Source organism: Mauremys reevesii, linkage group 4 (genome assembly GCF_016161935.1).
Source record: "Mauremys reevesii isolate NIE-2019 linkage group 4, ASM1616193v1, whole genome shotgun sequence".
Lineage (NCBI taxonomy): Eukaryota > Metazoa > Chordata > Testudines > Geoemydidae > Mauremys > Mauremys reevesii.
In genome coordinates, this window is record NC_052626.1 from 129,546,555 (window position 1) to 129,564,720 (window position 18,166).

Below are 18,166 nucleotides of genomic sequence, written 5' to 3' on the forward strand. Positions count from 1 at the left end.
GGGAAGCTGATATGCAGGCAGCTGTGTGCTACCATGGAAATGTAGTAACGGGGCAGAGACCTAAGAAGCAGTGGTACCCCAACAGGATGAAGATCTCCACCCGGCACTGGTGTCTGCCTCTTTGAATATATTCATGACTGCTGAGTAAGGGCTTCCAGAGCTGAGGGGGGCAAAGGGATCCCAGCAACCAGCTGACAAAAGCAGCTACGCATTTCTAGCAAAGGAGATTTGAGACTTCTGAGCTCAAGGGAGTGATACCATATTTTCTAGTCTGTTGCAACAAATGTTTTTTAGATTTTTTTTCCTTTTACTTGCAATGATACGAAGCAAAACAAATCCACAACTTAAATGTAGCATGTTGCAATTTTTTTGGGTGGAACAAACGTTAGTAAATTATAAGATTCTACAGTACTGTCCTGTCCTACAAAGAGTATGGTAAAAAGTCTTAGCAATGGCGCTAGTATGTGTATGTCTAATGGTACTTTAATTTGCCTCAGTTCCTGGTGAGCAGTAGAAAACAATTCCAAGATTTTGGCAATAGTTGTTTATTCCAAGTTATGAAACTCAGCTGCATGGGTTTTCATACACTTTTCTTTAAAGCCACTCCAAGCCTAAGTGGGAGATGGATATAATTTAAGGAAAACTGTGTCTGCAAAGGAGTTATAATCCTAGTGATTATTGCTGGATATCACCCATGGTACGACGCCTGCTTTCACTACAGAGAACTATTGCATTGCAATACTTGATGTTTTTATGGTAAGGAGGACACAATTAGATCTCTTTCCATTAGTTTATCACACTGAATAACTGGAGAGTTTGCTCCTTTCTATACCCTCTCTAAATGCAGTTATGTGCTAGCGGGTTGGGTTTTTAAAGTCTGATTGTGATTTAGCACTTTTGATACTAGCTCATTAGTGAATTACCATTAGTGTAACAGTATTTCAGAATATGAACAAACAAGGAGTTATATTCTGGGCATTACACTGAAACAGTCCATACCTGATGATAAATTCTAATCAATCTAAGAACGGCTGGTCCCAAGCAGTCTCGCATTCTTAAACAGAACACAATCTTGAAGGTGCTTTGTAATTATGCTTCATTTAAACTACCAGAGTATTTAATGGTGGCTTTGGCTGTGACAGTTGTGTGAACTGATGTTTTCCAGTGCCCTGACCATCAGGACCTTGTTGGAAGGGAGAGATGGTAAAATGGGCATGACTTGGTTCTTGAAATGTAAAAACAGGGCATGCCATGCCAGGGCTGTGATCTCAGGCAGGTGTGATGGTTGGTAGTGCCCTGCTGCTTATTAGAATATTGTGTCCTGTTTGTTTTTAACTCCAGTTGCTGCTGTATCTGTCAGGATTTAATTTAGTTTCATTCCAGTTGATGGTGAGTGCTGAGAGAAACAAACAATCCCCAAGGCCTAGACCTGTCAATGATTCGTGGGCAGAAAACAAGCTGTTTTTAAAAATTAATGAATTTAGGAAACTTAACATTCCTTCTTATACCCATGTTGCAGTTCATACTGACGTAAGTGTAACTATTCGGCATGTTGGCAGAGACTGAACCCCTGCTTTGGAGAGGGATAGCTCTGTTGGATGCATGAGCTTTTGAGGTTGGCTGGCCGTAAAAGTGGTGCCGAAGACTCCAGTCTTGCTGTTGTCTCCAGTGACCCAGCAACCCCCTTTGCAGTTCTCTTGCTAGGTGTTTGTTTTCTCCTAGACATAGAAAATGTATGGCAGAGGAGCTGAGCTTTGGCAGCGTATGTTTTAGTGTGGTATGTTTTCAAGGTACTTGCCTGGTAGGGCTCTCCTCCTGGACCCCAGCCTATATTTTCAGGAGTTCAAGAGGCTCCCAGTCTCTCAGTACTTTGCCATTTGTACACTGTTCAGACTCTTGTGTTCCTACAGGAGTGTCCTAGATTTCTATTGCTGAATGTGATTAATTTTTCAAAGTGCTGAGCTAGTTCTGGTACCAGCCTGTGATCCACTTCCTTCCCTTTTTCAAAGGTCAGACTGTATTCTAGAGCACCCTCCATTTGTATCTGGTATGGGTCCAAGCTGAGAACTCTAGACAGACACTAAGATTAATAGCTGAATTGTCTCCTTAAAATGAGGGTGCAATCATTTTATTCTGTGCCTATTAAAAAAAATGGTAATCTCGGCTGTTCAGTTTTGTCTTTAAATTCTAGAAAAAAAGTTGAATTGGATTTGAGGTACACCCGTTCCCCTTGCAGAAAAAGGGTCTTTGGATGTGTTTCGAGGGGAAGCTGAGCTGGCCTGCTGCCCTTTGTGAGGCTGCTGCATTGTACAGAGCAGACACCAAACAGTATCCCTGAGCAAATCCATTTCTTGATCTGTGAAACTTATGTGGGCTCAGCTACATTAACACTCCCTCATTCCAGAGTTCAGATATCTGTCAGCAGGAATTTCAGTGGGTTTTTCTTATGCTTATAGCAGTTGAGTGCAGTAGGATTTTTCATTTGATAACAAGCTCTGTTTGCCATTCCAAGCTCCCTTTTAGATCCTACATTGACATATTTAGAGGTACTTGTCCAACCAGAAGCAAATTTGATGCTCTTGAAATGGGAGCGCGAACTCAATTTTTTTTGTCTTTTGAAAAATAACCTGAGATTTCCCCAACAGGCAGAGAACAGTCAACTTCAGTTTGCAATGTAGACCTTTTTGCTAATTGTGATGTATGGCAGTGGGACTGATTTGTAATAAAAATGTTATTTAATCTGTCTCTGTATTTTGATACTTGAATTTTCTTTTTTCCTGTATATACAATTGTTAATCTGTTTGAATTTGTCTGAATTTTAAACATTTTGTGGTACCAAACATAACCAATCTGTGCAACAACATAGACTGACCTCACTACAACAAGGCGAGATTGTAAATATTTCTGGGCTTCCAGCGGTCGTTTTGTTGTTTTTTCATAACTGTACAACTTAGAACAGACTGAATTAATAAATAAACTCAGACACACCTTTGCTTTGTTTACTGTGATGTAGATGGCTTTAATTTTCATTTTTTAAATTTGAATTTGGTCAGGGAATAAGCAGTGGCTGGTGCCTGGAACCAAAGTGGCTGTTTTTGTTAAACAAGGGAAATATTTTATCCATGTGCAAGTTCAGTGGAGAAAATGACTTGTCAGGGCAACCATGAAATATCTCTTTGGTCTATTACCTTTTACTTGTAATTATCATTCAGTAGCCAACTTCTGCAAACTTTTACAACAGAATATAAAACTATGAGCTGATAAATGGTAAGAACTCTCCCTCCTGAACACTGTGGGATCTGAATTTATCTGTTCAACATTTTTATTCTCTTGCAGAAGATGAGGCCTGTGCAACTAAGGTTTGTAGAACAAGTACAGGAAGCACACATTCTGCTCCCCTTTGACTGCAAGTTAGTAACACAAATTAATCACATGGAAAAACTGTAACAGGGTTTGGCTCAAGACCTGCATGACAGTTTTAGATTAAATCTATTTTTTTCTAAGATCAGTTAATGTCAGTTTAATAGTGTGGACCCACTTCATGTGGGAGGCAGCTGCCTCTTTGACCTCATTTTTCCTGAACCCTCTAATGCTAATCACTGCTGTTGCCCCATCTTACTGCTGACATGTCAAAGGATAGTGGTTGTCTTGCAGTTATGATTACAAAGCCTGAGACACTAATAATGAGGTTATTCTATGCCCTTTGTCCAATTTATGCCAAAAAATTAAATCCTTTTAATAGCAGTAACCAGTTCTCATGGTCCCATGAATGTAGAGATTTATGAATGTCTTCTGAATAATCCTGATTTTATTATTGGGGGGGGGGTCCTCTAAAGCTTTCTCCATGAAAAGTATTAAATATTCAGAATTACATTTTTGAAATGTCAAGCTCATTTATTCATTAAAAACATAGCTATAAATGCACATGGCGGTATGTGCCTGAGCCAGAGAATGGCTGAAGCCCATACTAGCAGCACCTCTCATCCTCCCCCACCAAGGATGAAGAAAACTAGTTATCTTCCCTTCCCTCCACCCCATCCCACATTTACAGATGGGTAACTTGTGGCATGGAGGGTGAGTGGATTGGCAGGACCATAACCTATGCATCCTTACACAGTTCAACTGCCAACTCCCTGCAACAAAGCTGCCAAAGCAATTCTTGCTGTACTACATCAATAGTTTGATATTAAGATACAATTGTAACAGAACATCAAAGACCCTGGAAGCTCTGATAGCACAGTATTGCTCCAGTAGAAAGAAAGTTTATTACTAATGAAGCTTCAACGTATTAAATTCACTAGTTTAAAGGAGATGGAGGAAAAGACCCACATTTAACAATGCATGTTAAAGTTTAGGAACTGATTACAATAGATTTGAATGCAAAAATATTAAATCCATGGGGGATTAAACTGAGCTAGTATAGATGGCACATATGAAGTAAACCAGATTTTAAAGTTAACACTGAAGAGTATATCAGTTACATTAGAAAGTAAGCTCTGTCATTAACACAACGCATCTTAATCCAATCCCCTCTCCCTGGATGAGATACTAAGAGGGGTCTGGAAAGCAGGCTAAAACCCACAGTTAATACCAAGGCAGGAAAAAAATCGGGGTTCAAATTCACAGGATGCATTGCAACATGAAATCCATCTAGGCTATCTTGCCATATTTATTCAATGTTTCACTGCCTCCCCAAGTAATGAGACCAATTAACGGCAGGTATGAAAAAAGTCAATTTTTTTTTTAGTTTAAAGGTTTATTCAGACAAACTGGGAAGTGGTGGTTGGTATTTATGTAACTGTCCCCAGCAGCTATGGTGGCCCAGCTGCAGAAGTGCTTTGGATGCTGCTGCACAGAAAAGGACAGCTGTTTAGTTGGCTGCAACAGACTTTACAAGCCCAAGCATGATTCTGAAAACTAGCGGAGTCCTTCTCCCCTCTGGCCCCAGTGCATGTGGTGCTTTCTGTGAGAGTTTTAGAAAGAATCTATTCCTGCTTCTGGCTCTGCCCCTGGGAGAACAATCTTTTTTAGAATTGCCAGGTAGTAGGGTCCATACACCTGCCTGTTGTGATGAATCACACTGCCCAACCTGTGACCAACTTCCAGCAGTTCTTCCTGAATTGGAGCAAGGCCTTTTGGGAGACTGCGAGAGTTCTGGGCACTAGGAGACAGATGAAGGCTGAGAAATGAATGGATCCGCTGCTCTGTAGGTATGAAAAGAAAGGGAATGATAGGAGCAGTCAGGCAAAGGGAAGACTGAACACCTGACAATTTGAGACTATCAGCTCAGCAGCATGGATATAGTTCTGGAGAGAACAGAAGGGGACATCATCCTGGTATAAAAAAAATCGGAAGTGCGTAGCAGATGTCAGAATGCAACATGGAATTTAAGATTGTACTTAAATGCAATAACTGCAACAGCACAGATCAGTGGGGAAAGACTTCAGACTATTTGAAATAGCTTGGTAATTTACATATTACTATGGTGGGCTAGTGGATAGAGCACTGAACTGAGACTCAGGAGACCTGCATTCCATTGCTGGCTCTGTAACCAAGTCACTGTGCCTCAGTTTCTCTATCTGTAAAATAGGGATGACACGTGCTTTGAGATAAGTGGTATTGTCATAGAGCTTTTCACTGCTTGATCATTATCATTTGATGACTTCTGGAGAAGGAATGAGGATCTCAATCTAGGGGCACTAGGTACCCACCCTTGTGGCAGTCTGAGCAAAGAGGCCAAAGACTGACCTTCCCTCTAGCATCAGGTCCACCTTATATGGGGGAAGCTTGCATGGTGGTTGCCTATGCTAGACCAGTCCTGGGAAAGGACTTCACTTTAGGGTTCTAAGGTCCAGCATAGACTGTAGATTAAAGAGGTAGGGTGGCCTCATTTTTAAAGTAAAAAGCCAGCACATTAGACATTTACTCAGAGACTCACCAATTACGCTCCGCACCACATTGTCGTCCTCGGCGATGCTCCTTATCTGGCCTTTGAGGGAAGCAGATTTGTCACTGGTGAAAGCAGGGTAACCCAGTTGCAAGAGAGATTCACTAACTTCCTGGTGCACATGATTGCTGATGTCCAGCAAAGCTTCTCGAAACCTAAAATCAGAGGCATGTTCTATATTCTTGGGGTACTCCTCACCTTTGCTTCACAGCAGTAGAACAGCTAGGAAATTCCCTCCAGAAACCTGTAGCCAGGAACATAATGATGGCAATATGAGGCACACACAACCAGCTGTACTCGTTTGGTGTCCCATGAACTAAGCTGCCCTAGTGCTTGTTACTGTGATCAGAAGCACTGGTTCCCCATTAACCAGTGAGTCACCACTTCTAGGAGATTAGTTCCCAGCTGGAAACTCCTCCCCCAGCCAGAAGCCCTGGCCCCTATTTGGATTTTAACTATCCTCTGAGTTCCTGCAGCTCTTCATTCCCACCCAGAACCTGTCTACTCACTTGTCTCCCTCTGGAAAAGATAATGGTAAAGCAACCAACCTGGTGTGAGGGAGCCCTTCCAAGAGGGCCTTTGTTACCCGTTTCAGCCTATCTACAAACCCAGGCGAGCTGAACAAGGCGCTTCCACACACGCTGCTGGACACTAGCAGGACTGCAGCTATGATTGTTAGCTGATTCACTTGCAACTGTACCTCCTGCAGCCGGGCTTGGTCCATCAACAGAGTCTGCAAAGAAAGATCAAATCCCCCTGTGGGCATGGGGAGAGCTGTGCTCACCAAGCAGGGAGATTCCCAAGCTGGTGAATCACAACTGCCCTTCCTTTTCTGTATAGATAATGGGAGAGAGCTCCCTTATGGAGAAGGGTGTGAACCACTGATCAAAAACTCCCAGAAGCAGGAAAGAACTTATGTTTTGCAGGGGACCCGAGCATTGGCCTGCTAAACCCAGGGTTGAGAGTTCAACCCTTGAGGGGTCCACTTAGGGATCTGGGGCAAAATCAGTACTTGGTCCTGCTAGTGAAGGCAGGGGGCTGGACTCGATGACCTTTCAAGGTCCCTTCCAGTTCTAGGAGATTGGTATATCTCCTGTTGTTATTATTATTAAGAGGGGAAATAAGCCACAGGTTAGGAGCTTCCACTGCCAACAAGGGAAAGGGGATCCAGCAGAGAGCTCTTTTCTCCCCTTGCAGTCCTGTTGCCTGGCCCTGAAACAAAGCCAGCACATGCTGTAGAGGCTGCATAGGATTCAGGGCCCAAGCACCTGTTTATTTTGCTTGTACTTAAGGCCAGTTCTAACTGCCACATCAAAGTGGCAGAGCCATCCTCCCTGGCTGACGAGAAGATTCCTCCTACCTCAGGGTATTTCTCTAGGCCTGGCTCCCAGCGGAGTAGATTCATGTATCCTTGATTTAACACAGACATGGGACTTGGTGTAGATGAGCTCCTGCTGACAGCCCCCAATGAGAGTGGAGCAGGTGATCCATGGACCTCAGGATGGGATGGGGACGACAAAGAAGATGCAGAGACTTCTGCTGCTGCTTTGTGTAACCACTCAGTTGTGTGATCCAGGCTGTCTGGAAGGGGATTATGGAGAGATGTGTGCAGGAAGAATGAGACTCAGCAAGTTAAATGGTTTAGGAACTGTTTTCACTCACTGTACTACACTACATTCTGAAGAGACAGTCTGAAGAGACAGCAGTGCTGGCCCCTGGTACTTTAGGAAGTGACTGACACCTTTTGAAAAGCTTCAGAGTCAGGCTCATTCTCATAGGACACAGCCATGTCATTGTCAGGATAGTGATGCTGGCCCAGTAGTAGTGGGACTGGAGAGGTGCATGTTCAGGGCTGGTCTCAGGTAAGCTTTGTAATGTGCTGAGGGCTAGGAACTATTACTCTACATATGGTGAAAAACCTCTAACTAAACCAGACCAGCTCTGCTGCAAGCCAGCAAAGCTGGTACAGGAGCAGCGAAAGGTTGCTCTCTATCTGGAATAGCTTGCCTTTGACTTATTCAGCAACTTAAGCATCCACCAAAAGCTTCTAGAAATGCTCTGCTAAGGGTGACTACAGGTCTGTTTAACATTTTGCCCTTTCCTCTGAGGATCTCAAAGCTTTAATTAATAATCTCACAACACCCTCTGCCATGGCTATTTTCTCCATATTATGCAGGAAGAAACTGAAGCAGATTAAATAACTTGCTCTCTTTTACAAGGCAAGTCTGTGAGAAAGTTGGGACTAGAACCCCAGTGTCCTGACTGCTCTAACAATCCATCCCTGGTTAGAAGCACTTCTCCTTAAATTTACATGTGACAGTTTTGCCTTTCCATCTTGTTACTAATACAAATTTGCATGGAAGACCCTTAACAGCTCTGTTTCTATCTGCTGCTCCTGTTTACCCTGCACCTGCAGCTCTTATCTGCCATCAGCAGAACGTCTGCACCATTGCCTGATGTCAAACAGAAGACCAATCTGAGGTGGGAAAGGAAGTAACTGGAGATGAACTAAGCAGCAGATAATCCTATTTGTGTACATTATTCCACAGTAGTAAAGAGAGGAAAATAACCAATGTCCCATTAACAGAAATACTTGTTTCAAAATGAATGCTTAAAATTTTATGTGCACACTTTAAATGCTTGAGTAAGCTGTTAGGAAGACTGGTTTCTCCATAGGGCTGCTACAGCACAGCCATCTGACACAAGCCTCCCCCACACCACCCACTCAATGTGCCAAGAGACCCGTGCCAAGTGTAAGCTCATGCTCCAAACCCCCCAACCCTTGACTCCTCTGCTGAATATGTCCCCTTGTGGGTGAGGGCTGTCTATCACGGAAAATGATATCCCTGCAGCCCCAGGATGAGATTCCTTCCCCACCTGCTGCACTTTGGACCTATGTCGCCCTGCGTTAGTGCTCAGTATTATTAATCCTTGTATAGGTATTCTTGATGATGACCCAGCACACCCCTGCACCTTCTCTCCCCTTCCCCACACACTCACTGGGCAGCTTGGCAAGGAGCTCCTGGAATTTCTTCTGCTCATATTGGATGGAGTGATCCTGCAGGTGGGGCCGGAGGCTCTGGATGGTAAAATTCACCATGTCCATTTTCATCAGGTCTAGCACCCGGAAAATCTCCCTGGGGTGAATAAGAGGACAAAAAGAAAAAAGGATCACTCCAAGTGTCTCACTGCAGTCAGGTTGCCCCAGCTACCTTGAGGCATGTTTCACCAATGTCAAGTTGGCCCCAGAGACCCAGTCTTCAGTGTTGGGCATTCTAAGTGCAGGGGGAGTCCGTACTCACGTCCTGATCTCACCAGCAGCCCAATCCAGGCCCACACACTACGCAGTGGCTTCCTTTTCATGCAGCAAGGACTTTTTTAAACTCTAGTTTTTGTGCTGGGGAACGGTACCAAATTGCATGCCCCAGAGACCATCCTACTTACCCTCAGAACTAGTACAACAGGGGCAGTGCAAGCTACTTCAGGGTTCCTCCAGGCTGTCTCTACCCTGATCTAGAGAGACCACCAGAAGGGTCAGAAGAGACCATGACCTCCCACAACAGTTATGTTTCACTGAAACAGTGAAATTATCCAGAAGTGGGATAGGCTTATGAGTACAGAAGACCGGACATGGACCCAACCTACCGACTCATTACCGCAACAAGAGATCATTGGGCTCACTGCACTCAGAACTAAATGCAAAGTTTATTGCTGTGACTTAGGTTCTTCAGTCTCTCACACACAGAGATAATTAGTCATTTCTCCTTCACAGCATGAAGGGAAAGAAACTACTACTACTTTTAAACAGCTGGGAAGCACTCAGATGACATAGTGATAAGGCCATGTAAGAACAGAAGAGAAATCAGGCACTATAGCTCATTCCCTTCTGGTATGACTGTCATGGAGGGGTTGGGATGGTGGTGTTATTTAGAGCCAATTAGGATGGAAATTTTTGTGAAAGGGACATATGTTCCCTACAAACCGGACTGAGCCTCAAGTTAATTTTGCACTGGACTTTCCATTCCCATGAACAATAATTTAATCCAATTTTCAATATTCAGAAGCTCAAAATATCAGTGAGACAAGCTGAGTGTCTCACTGATAATCAGTGTATCAGGAGTCCGGATGTGATAATGATTATTGGGCAGGAGGCAGTAGATTTCCCTGCCACAACAATCACTGATTGAGGATATGCAGGTTTATGAGAGGCCCACCCGTGTCCCAAACAGTGTTACCCACCTGAGCAGCTGAACTGGGTCTGTCACACCCCGTAGTCTCTGCACTTCCTCGTCTCGGATAGGTGCACACAGCATCGCCATTGTACCTAAGATGTACATGGTGAGATTGGGGATGTCAAGAGCCCCATGCTCAGCCTCCTGTGTAATCAGCTCCATATCCAGGGCTTCTTCGATCTGGCCCCGCAGACGGCTGTGCCGTGGCAGCAACAGTGACAGTATGGTCTGCCCCAAGGAGAAAGTCAAAAAGAGAAGAATCTGGTTTTGTTCAAACCTAGGAACCCTACAGCTCGCCAGGAGCTGCACAACAAGAATTAAAGGCTGGCCTTATAGGAATGAGGACTCACTCAGGTGACTACTAAGCACATTGAAACTTAGAAGCCACCATAGCAGCTATAAGGGAATGTTTGTTCCCAACTGCTCCCTTAAGGGCATACGCAGAAGATGCTATATGACCATATGTCAGCCCCTAACTAATGTGTGGTCCCTATCCTTTCCTTTATAGCAGGGATACCTTTTAGTGCCCTGTGGGATAGCTTTCTGGGAAAGGAGCTGCCTCCTAGGACTAGAAAAGGGGAGAGGTATGGGCCAGGTCAGGCAAGTATGTTAGATGCTGCTATGGGCTCTGCAGATAGGTATAGCTGTTTGTTAGTTTTAAACATTTAGCTCCTGTTCTAATATGTCGTGCATTAAAGACAGATGCTTATGTATGACTAGCCTTGGAGAGGGGTTTCTTTATATATAAACTTTGAGTTTACAGATAGAAGAGACTGTATGCACAGTCACTGTTGGCCTAGTGAGGATTTTCAGGCCAAGGCATTTTCTCACTTTACTTCATGCTTGTGTATCAGGCTTCTTTATTTAAGAAGCCTTGTAACAACAAGTAAGGTTTTATAAAATCAAACCCATCTAATTCATTTTTAATTCAGGAAGTATATTGTTCAGTCTACAATCCTATTAACAGACATCTTCTACCTTTCTTAGAACCCAAATCTGCTGTACTGAAGAGAGGGTTTGGGTCCACTGAGAAGGAATGATGGGGTTCAGTTGCAAGTTAAGGGAGAAGAGGTTGCCAAGTATTAATGAATGCAGCTATCCTTGGGGCAGGAAAAAGGGAATGTAAAAAGAGGAATACGTGGTAGTTGTCCTACCACCTGCGAGCTGGCCTTCTGCTGTCTGGTGAAAACCAGTGGGTCCAATCCTAATGAGACCTAAGCGAACCAGGACATTAGCCATCCTTAAGCAGAGTGTGTGTAGGCTCCTGGTCAAGAAACCACTGCATCAGTGTAGCACAGAGATTTAAGCAATATCTATGATCAGTTATGTCCATACGGATTGTTACACGGCTCCACTGGTTTTCATACCTTTCAGGTGTAGCTGATTTGTGTGTGGAACCCTGGGTCAAGGGGACAGTCTTACAGACAGGATCTAGAAGGTTGGGCCTAGTATTTACTCTTCCTCGCTGTGAATTCCATTCTCTCATGCTTCCGGTATCATGTGTGGCCGCAAGGCAAGGCTTAGATGTACATCACTAACAGAGGCCTAGCTCTAAGGTGGCTGTCCGATCATGAACTGCTCACCTCTTTAATTTCCTGCAGCAGTTGGATCACGTGTGTGTAGTCTGGTGGACTAGCAGAGAGCTGTTCTTTCAGACTGTCCCAGAAAGCTTTGTGCAATGTCTCCTTCACTCGGCTTTCCAGGCTGGGTGGGGAGGGGGAACAAGTAACTATTATGAACGTTCAGCCATCTCACACCTATCATTATGGAGGGGCTATGTCCCCACTTGGACCTCTCTGCATTTTCTTTGAACTTTTATTCTCACGTTGGACACAACATGCCTCACCACTCTCCCGCCTATGGGAACCTTTATCAGCCTAAATTCCACAGTTCTCCCACATATGGTTCCTACCCAGCCATCTCTTTTCACCATAGCCAAACATACTTCGGCCTTGCCTACGCTGGCGTTGGTGTGTAAGGTACGTGTAGCTACACACCACAGTGAAAAGCAGGCTATGTCCATACTGCTCCATAGCTGCATGTGCAAATGAAAGGCTGGGGTAGCGGGGAAAAGGTCTGGCAAGGAGGAGTTGCCGGAGTCTTTCCCTGCAGTGGGGAAAGGCTCCAGCAATGGGACACTGGGCAGCACTGTCTCACTGTGCAGAGAGCCTTGTAGCTAGGGCACGTAGCTAGGGCCCTACCAATTTCACAGCCGTGAGAAGCACGGCACGGACCGTGAAATAAGCCCTACCCCCTGAAATTGATCCCCCGCTCCTGCTAGGAGCGCCCCAGCCAGAGAGCTCCTGCTGGGCTGGGGAGGGGAGAGACTTATCCATCACCTGCGCTGGCATTCTTGGGGGGAGCTCAGACCCACCCCTCCACCCCTGAGAACCTCCTGCAGCTGCAGAAAGTTCCATGGTTGCTGCCTTCAGAGTCCAGCTCTGACAGCAGCACAGAAGTGAGGGTTGCAATTCCCCCTCCCCCCCCCAACCACTCTTTTGGGCTGGAGAGACACACACCCTTGTTACAACAATATGAAATTTCAGATTTAAACATTTGAAAAGGTGACATTTACCAATTTTCAAATCCTATGGCCGTGAAATTAACCATAATGAAACATGAATTTGGTTTCATTAAGTGTTCAGGCATGTATTTACTCATCTAAGCAGCACTTCACCCCCTACACTGCTATTTATACCCATACTAGCTGGGCATACACTGTGTTTACTCTACACATATATCTACATGTAGACAAACCTTAGTCTTACTTTTCTACCACATAGCAATAGTTCAGCGACAGGCCCCCACCCTCAGAAGAATGTGATGTTTAGCCAACCTGCAATAGATGCAGATAACTCCCTTCAAATCCCCCAACCACTACTCTTATCCTCAGAGAAGATCGACAGGACCATACAATATTTGCAGGATACCTTTCTACAGAGCCTCTTTTTGTTCAGCACCAGGAAGGATACTCCAGTGGTTAAGGCATTCAGATAGGACTCAGGAAGTTTGCAGCTACAAGGCAGATTGCTGATGGGAGATCTTTGCATCTCTTCTCCTTTGATTAATACTTAAGAAAAGGTCACTGTCTACACCTCTGAAACCTCTGAGTGCTCCATTAAACTCAAGGAAGGCAGATGTGGCATTCATCATAGTTCCAAGGGAAAAATAAACTTGAAAAAAAACATAGCACCAAACCCCACTTTCTTTTCCTTTGTAGTTTCTACATACTTTCAACAGCCATAGCCCTCCAGATCCTCTCCTTGCCTATTTCCCATTCTAGCCATATCATCTGCAACCTCAGATAAGAGAAAAAACAAAGAGGAGAATAACGAACCTGTTTGGTGAGAAGTTGACCTCTTGCAACTTGAAGTCACGGTTCACCACAATCTCGTGTGCAATGGTCATTTTGGAAACTTCTTGTGCTGTTTCTAGTAATTCTGCCATGGAGAGAACTCGTGGAGGGCTGGCTGCAGAAAGGAATTTAACGAGACCTAGTTCTTTATCATGATCAACTACAGTCTTAGATCCAACATTCAATAAATCTAAAAGGTTTTACAAAATGTATACGGAAATGCAAACTGAATGAAAATCTGTGTATGTAGGGTGGGGTTAAACCATCCCCCTCAGACTATAAGAAACAACATTATGCTCCTAGCTGATGAAGAAATGCTGACACTGACAAAAGTAAAACTAATCAGTTTGGTTTCTATGTCTAAACAGTGGAAAATTAAATTTCATTAATGGTCAAAAGCAAAGACCCAATTCTCTCCCAGTGAAGTCATTAGCTAAACTTCCATTAACCTAAATGGAAGCAAGTTTGGATCTCAAAATTTAAAATATCACTCTGTGGTTATTGGTAACACCAATATAGGAAATAATTGTTCAAATTAAAAAGCAGTACAAGACAGCTCATTGAGTGAGCTGAATAAAAATGGATTGTATAAAAGCCTTATCAGTTCAGGCTTGGTCCTATTACTTTTGACATGTTCTCATACCTAGGCTTTAACCTCTTAATGACCTCCAGAATAATTATGCAACTACTTAATGTCTCTATCTTGTTCTGTGCTTAAAATGAACAGTGAAACAAGTATAAGTCTGATAAATTCTTTTAACAGCATCCCTTCCAGTGTAAAGATACCAGGAAGACACGTATTCTGAAGAAGAATTTCACATTTTTACCATTTTAAGAATAAATAAGTTAGATAAAAAGGAATTAGCACTCTTCCTCTCAAGTATTTTCAATATAGATCTCCCAATGCACAATAGATTCATTTTTCAGATGGGGTAACGAACTCAAAGAAGCTAAGTGCCTGAAAGCAAACAGAGAGTCAGTGGCAGAGCTGGAAGTAAAACTCGTATCTCCTGACTCCCTTGGTAGCGGATTAAACACTCTAGACATATTTTGGCAATATTAGCTGATGAACTACTGATTTTATACTGCAACAAGCATTTCAGAATCTCATGAAAATCATCAGTTGTGGGACTGTTATCTAGGGTTTTTACATTCTAGAGCAACAGGAAAAATTACAGGTGAAGTTCACTGATTAAATTATGGGAGAGATGTGGGGTGAAAATATGATGCCATGTGGCCTAGTTTAACAGCCATAAATGGGAGAACAATTTACAAGTTGCAGGACACCAAAGACAGTACAGAATAGGAATGAGACAGCAAAGAGTCACATGCTGGAATTATAGATTCTAACAGTGCTATAGGCTTGCCTTCATATCCTCCCATTGGGTGACTCACCCTCTTGTTATATTTTAAACCTTGGCCCCTCATTCTGCAATCTGGTCTGTGTACATAGCCTGAAATCAATGGGGCTCTGCAAAGACACAAGGGTCTGCCTGTGTGGAACAGATTGCAAGAGAGTGATTTAGGATTGTAAGCACTTTGGGATAGGAAGCCTTTATTATATGTTTATACAGGGTGCTTAGCTCCACACCCTCCCCTCAATCTGGTTGGGATCTCTAGGCCTACTATAATACAAATAAGGATTAATTAGCAGAGTTGATTAATCTTGTAACTATTTTAAGTGCCAAGGAGACCAAGGGTTTGAAAAGGATGCTCATTTATGCTATAGTTTAAAATAATGAGAGAACTTAGAGCTAACTATCAGAGGGGTAGCCGTGTTAGTCTGGATCTGTAAAAGCAGCAAAGAATCCTGTGGCACCTTATAGACTAACAGACGTTTTGCAGCATGAGCTTTCGTGGGTGAATACCCACTTCGTCGGATGCAAGTCTCTTTTTTTTTTTAATTCACCCACGAAAGCTCATGCTGCAAAACATCTGTTAGTCTATAAGGTGCCACAGGATTCTTTGCTGCTTTTATAGAGCTAACTAGATAACCCATGCCAATGGAGCCTGCATCTGACAGATGTTTCCATAATGAAAGTATATCATCCATATACTGGATAACATTAGTAGTATGTATGAGGGGAAATAATTTAACCTAGAAAGTTCTTGACGAGCAAGTGGAAAAGTGGATCAGGACACTGGCAGCTATATGAAAGATTAATATAGGATAATTTAGAAAGCTGGGTGTAGAGAACCTTCCTCAGCTAGGCAGAGAAACCGAACAATTGCTAAATGAGTTTAAATTGATTAGCCCACACCAAAGCAAGGTGAAGTAGTATATACCATGACTGGTCTAGAAGGGGGTATGGTAAAATAACAGGTCCCCTTTCTGAACAGATTACAATCTAAATTAGACAAGAGGGTTGTGTGAAGAAAAGCTAGTAGCAGGTTGTATGCTGTGAAATGATGTCAGTCATATAAAGCCCAGTCCTGCAAAGAATCATATACATTTGCATTCTTACTGGCCTGAGTAAGTCAGTGGGACTATACCTGTGTATGAAGTCCCTAGCTAGCTTAAATCTTTGTTGGATAAGAACTACTGAAGACACCTAGGCTGCAGGAAGTGAACATTTGAATTTTTTTCTGATTTTAGTTCCACTGAACCGTGTAATGGAATTTACTGATCTTTTAGACGGGGAATTCTTAAGATGCACCACCGTTTGTCTAAATTGATGCATATACGGAAAATGATGTATAAGCTCTCCAAAAGTTACAATTCAACTCATCTGAGAAAGAATTCAAGCTGTGAATTGACAAACCCAGTTTCATAGTTTTGATGTGAGCCCCTGTCTTTTCATACCAGATAAATCCTCTTCTTTTTGTATCGTGAAATAAGAGCGACATCTAGTGACCATTAAAAAACAGCACCTGTCATTTATTGAAAGCTGTACAAGGCAGAGGAGTTCACAGTTTAGACACACTACAGTTAAGAGTCACAATGAGGTACAAGATTCTACTGCTGAATTCTGACTAATTTAAAAAAAAAATCACAATGGTGGAACATGAAAGAGGTTTAGTAGAAACATGCTCTAAAGAAGCCTTTGAAGAAACAGATAAAGGCACTTTGGGGAACAAAGTGAGAAAGGAATATTTGGTACAGCTAATGGGAAGTGTAAGACTGATCTGGGGTGATCTTTGCAAAAAATTGTGACATATGTTTCCCCTCCTCCTCCTCCAAGGTTAGCAGTGGGATGGGATGTGGAGCCTAGGATTCCATGTCACCAGGTTAAGAAGGTTAGCAGAACAGTTAAAGATTTGTATGCTTTCTGCCCCATAGCACCATTTCAGCACACTATGCACGAGGCCCAGTCATAACGTTATTAAATGTAAAAAAAAAAGAGCCATTACAGAACTTAGTCTAAAAACAGGTCAGCAATGGTTCAAGCTGCCAAGAGCAGTTGTATAGTCTCCACCTTTGAGGCAGAGACTGGACATCTCTCAGCGCTAGTTTAGTAAAAATCAACCCTGCCTGGAAGCAGCGGGATGGCATGACCCCACTACAGGTCCCTTCCAAACCCAAGGGCTCTCTTTCAAACCTCTCCCCGAAGCCCTGTCATCCCTGGTTACACCATTGTTTGCACTGAACCGTGTGAGGCCGGTAGAGACTGGACTTTTCTAGCATAATCGGAGGCGGACGTACACGTTGGCAGCTGTGGTGGGCAGAGGCTGGGCACGTCCCCATCATGGCTCTCCTGGGCCTGCCTCGCTTTCCCGGGCCTATAGGGCACGCTCTCTGGCTCACTGCAGTCACTGGGGGGTGTCCCCTCTCCGGGGTTAGGCATCTTGTTCCTCCTGCAGGCCGAGAGGAGACAGAGGGTTACAAAGGGCGGGAGCAGAGACGGCATCAACTCAGGCACCACGGGCCAAGCCGGCCACGCCTCTAGTCAAGGGAGGGGGCCGTGAACTGAGTCAGGCGGGGGCAGTGGGGAGCCCGGGCACGGGGCAAGGTGGGGGAGAGGCAAAGGGTGGGGGGGGGTTGGAGAAAGACAGCGAGGCAGGTGGGGGGCGGGGCGGAGGAAGACCCCCCAGGGCGGGGGAGGGGGCGTCCAACGGCTCCTTGCCTCCGCGAGGGGTGGAGAAGCGGCCCCTCACCTTCCCCAGAGGGTCCGCTCGGTGGTGGAGGGGCGGACCGGACGGAACCGGGCGGTGGTGAAGGGGGGGAGGGGCGGACCGGGCGGTGGTGAAGGGGGGGGAGGGGCAGCGGCCGGGCCGGATCGGGCGGTGGTGACGGGACAGGGAGCTGCCCGGCCGCTCTCGAGGCCCCTCACGGAACTCTTGCTGCCGTTGGTTCAGTGAGCGTCCGCTCCCAGCTTCAAACAGGGCCGAACCAACTGCCAGCGCGTGGGGGGGGGGTCGACCTCTTTACACCCGTGGGGGTTGTAGATGGTTCCCAGGGAGATTCCTCCCCCTCGTGGCGCCGACGAGACCAAAGCCACCGTGTTTTACTTCTTTGGGATCCTGTTCCGAATGAGGTTTTATAATCCGCCCACCCCCGCTTCTCTGTTAGAAATGGGCTGCTCCGCATCTTGAACCATAACAAGCTCTTTGCCGGACTGAACCAACCCCAGAGAAATGGGGATGGGCCTAGCACACAAACTCGCCTCCATTTAAAAGCCACCTAAGGGAGCC

General features: G+C 44.5%; 1 protein-coding gene across 10 annotated transcripts; it reads right to left on the reverse strand.

The window, feature by feature from the left end:
* Positions 1-3,953: 3,953 nt before the first annotated feature.
* On the reverse strand, positions 3,954-18,066 carry TCP11 (t-complex 11). Of its 10 annotated transcripts, none has more exons than XM_039534869.1 (10): positions 17,896-17,914; positions 17,178-17,329; positions 13,517-13,649; positions 11,763-11,883; positions 10,187-10,407; positions 8,948-9,084; positions 7,308-7,528; positions 6,556-6,680; positions 5,939-6,102; positions 3,954-5,204 (listed from the first exon to the last, which is right to left on the reverse strand). In XM_039534869.1, exons 2-10 carry the CDS (start codon positions 17,317-17,319, stop codon positions 4,975-4,977), a joined length of 1,494 nt encoding a protein of 497 aa, XP_039390803.1. In that variant the 5' UTR covers positions 17,320-17,329; positions 17,896-17,914; the 3' UTR covers positions 3,954-4,974. The 10 variants fall into 10 exon arrangements, 9 of the variants coding, with proteins under 9 accessions (XP_039390803.1, XP_039390802.1, XP_039390806.1 ...); XM_039534868.1 differs by having other exon boundaries at positions 3,961-5,204; positions 6,496-6,680; XM_039534872.1 differs by having other exon boundaries at positions 4,975-5,204; positions 6,496-6,680; positions 17,811-17,935.
* Between the last annotated feature and the right edge of the window lie 100 nt (positions 18,067-18,166).